The sequence below is a fragment of the Triticum urartu genome, chromosome 7A (assembly GCF_056163025.1).
Source record: "Triticum urartu cultivar PI428250 chromosome 7A, HENAU_Tu73, whole genome shotgun sequence".
NCBI lineage: Eukaryota > Viridiplantae > Streptophyta > Magnoliopsida > Poales > Poaceae > Triticum > Triticum urartu.
The window spans coordinates 738638875-738641716 of NC_141879.1; the positions used below are offsets into that span (position 1 = coordinate 738638875).

Sequence of the window (2842 nt, forward strand, 5' to 3'; positions counted from 1 at the left end):
GAAAGGAGCATCTCTCCCCTTCAAGCTGTCCAAAAAACTAATATTTCACCCCTTCCCCACTTCTCTAAAATAAATGTGAAAACCTCACACTATCAACATTAACTTCTTTTCCATGTTGAATTGTCTTTGATGCCATGTTCTTTCGATCATTCCAACTTTCCTTGCCATTCTATTCTTTTGTGAAGAAAATATTCTGGTAAATCTTCTCACCCATATATAGGGCGGATTCCAGTCAAGAAAGATTTGATAGTTTCCATGAAGGAGTGGCACGTCTTTCTAGCAGAGAAAACTGCATATCTTGTGTGCATCATCATATCGCCAAGTCAATAGGTAGGGAAGTAATGGAAACCCTGTCCCTGGCCTTCAAAGCCTACCAAATTAAGAAACAACACGGATTATAAATAATGGGCCACACATGCAGTAACCAGTAAGATGAGTGAGAAGCCAAAAAAAACAGATAATATTCGGTGATCTTACTTCTTTGTCCCAGTTGGTGCGCAGAGTAATGGACATGAACAACACGGTCTGCACGACAAGCGCGCAGGTTATTCCCATCCACAGCCCCTGACATATTGTAGATCGAGGTTTCGTTATGTCAAGCGAGAGATACTACAAGTGAACACAAAGATAATAGTAAAATAGTACTGCTGATTACCACTCCACCAAGATGGTACACGAATGCAAAACATAAAACCGCTGGGATGCCCACAAGGTAGTATGCACTGAGATTGACATAGGAACCAATACTTTGAAGGCCACAGCCCCTAACGATACCTGTAAAAAATATGCCAATTAATAACCATCAGCCCTTACAAAAGCGAAAACTACAGGCTCCTCCATACAATTTGGTTTCACTGAATTAGCAGCATCTCATCCGTATTTACATACCTGAAAGAACACACTGCATGTCATCAAACAAGAATGCCACGGCAATAATCGGCATAATTCTGGAGATATACTCTACCACTTCCTTGTCGTTGCTGTATGCATACCCCCATAGATTGCGCACCAAAATGATTGCAAGAGCAACCAATACGCTTGACACAATTCCCAGGACCATGATCACCTGGGTCGCCAAACGCGCAGCATCCGGTCGCCCAGCACCCAGCTCATTCGATACACGGGTGCTACATACACAGGTAATTAAAGGATAAATATCACCTTACAGCTTTGTACTTAGTTGCCACAAGTATCAATAACATTGGCATGGCACGGGTTCATTCTGACCTTATAGCTGCACTGAGCCCATACGGGACCCTGAATACCAGCGAGATAGTATTTACACTGCAGGAAATTCAACTGCATGTTACTATCAGAAAAAGAAAAATGGAAACCGAGTATAAATATAGTATGAAAGAAAAGGAAATTCACCTGATTGATAGTACCGATGCCTCGAGCTTAGGATTTGGCAGAAATCCGGAAGCAAGTATCAGGAGCTCAAATGACCACCACTCCCAGCTGTTCGTGTAAATATGCATGTATATGTAGGATGAAATTAATTAAACCGATCAACTGGAGATGGAAAATTTGCACCTGAACTGCAGCATATAGAACTCAAACTCACCAAACCATAAGTGCGGATGGGACGGCAAGCCTCAAGAAACCAAGGATGTCACGGAACGCCTCCATCAACAACCCCGTCCAAGTGCTCTTACAGGACGGAGAGAGCCTGATGTAGAGAGCCAAGATGGACACATCGACAACCCCGTCCAAGATTGTATTGGCCATGGCAGCACCCTTGTTGCCCAGGCCAAGCTTGTAGACCAGCAGCCAGCACACCAAGATGTGGTTCAGTGCTGTGACGCCCGAGCTCAGCATCACCGGAAGGACCATGTTCTGCGTCTGCAGGAATCGGACATGGCACTGCAGCGGACCGTAGACAAACAACGATGGAATCAACCATCGGATGTAGCTCCCTGCTTCCATGGCAATCTCAGGGTCCTGTCCAAACAACAGAAGGATCTGACCGGTGTATCCCCAGATTACGGCAGCCACGGCGCTCACGGGAGTGAGCACAAGGATTGCCCTCTGCTTGTAGATGCCAAGAAGATAGTGCTTCTTTGCTCCAAAGGCTTGCGCGCACAGCGTGTCCAAGCTGCTCGACATGCCGGACTGAAATTCAATGCAAGCATTCAAGTTGATGATGATGTCCAGGACGTCCAATTAAATTGGTGCATTGATCAATGAAAAAAGGAAAAAAAAATGTCGTACCAACAAGCTGAAGCCAGTTACACCGGCGAAGGAGGTTGCGATAGAGGCACTTGAGAGAGCGAGTTCACCGAGATGACCGACAAACATGACAGATATCATTTGGACCACATCCTGCAAGAGACTTCCCACTATGAGAGGCCCGGCAAGGTACAACTGCTTCTTCACCTCAATCACTACCAGGCTCTCCTCTCCTGTCTTATCAACAAGGGGCTCCTCCATGCTTGAAAGTTGAAACTAAGGTACCTAGGTGCTGATTTACCGGTGAAATGAAGGGATATTTAACATGTACTATGTTTGAGCATGATTGGGATGATTCAGAGAACAGCAGTCAAGTGGACTAAAAGAATCTCTATGGGAGAGGAAAGGAGGCAGCCAAGTAAGTGGACTAAAAGAATCTCTATGAGAGACAAAGGAGGCAGCCAAGTTCAAACGACTGATGGAATAAGTTTACTATCCGACAAACTATACTGAGGTGGACAATTAATAACACATGCTCAAGCAGAATAATATTTCCATTTATATGTCTTCTTGCTAAATGCAAGTGCACTTAGATGAGCAGTACTAATCGGGTGTTGAAAGGTAGAAGCATATACTCCATCCGTCCCAAAATAAATATTGTTGACTTAGTAAA

The 2842-nt window shown here is 44.5% G+C and overlaps 1 protein-coding gene across 1 annotated transcript; it reads right to left on the reverse strand.

The window, feature by feature from the left end:
- On the reverse strand, positions 1–2513 carry LOC125530215 (protein DETOXIFICATION 16). The gene is made up of 8 exons (XM_087538006.1): positions 2212–2513; positions 1565–2112; positions 1372–1458; positions 1228–1284; positions 889–1127; positions 656–774; positions 478–564; positions 1–370 (listed from the first exon to the last, which is right to left on the reverse strand). The coding sequence occupies exons 1-8, from the start codon at positions 2428–2430 to the stop codon at positions 311–313; spliced, it is 1416 nt and encodes a 471-aa protein (XP_087394132.1). The 5' UTR covers positions 2431–2513; the 3' UTR covers positions 1–310.
- Positions 2514–2842: the final 329 nt, after the last annotated feature.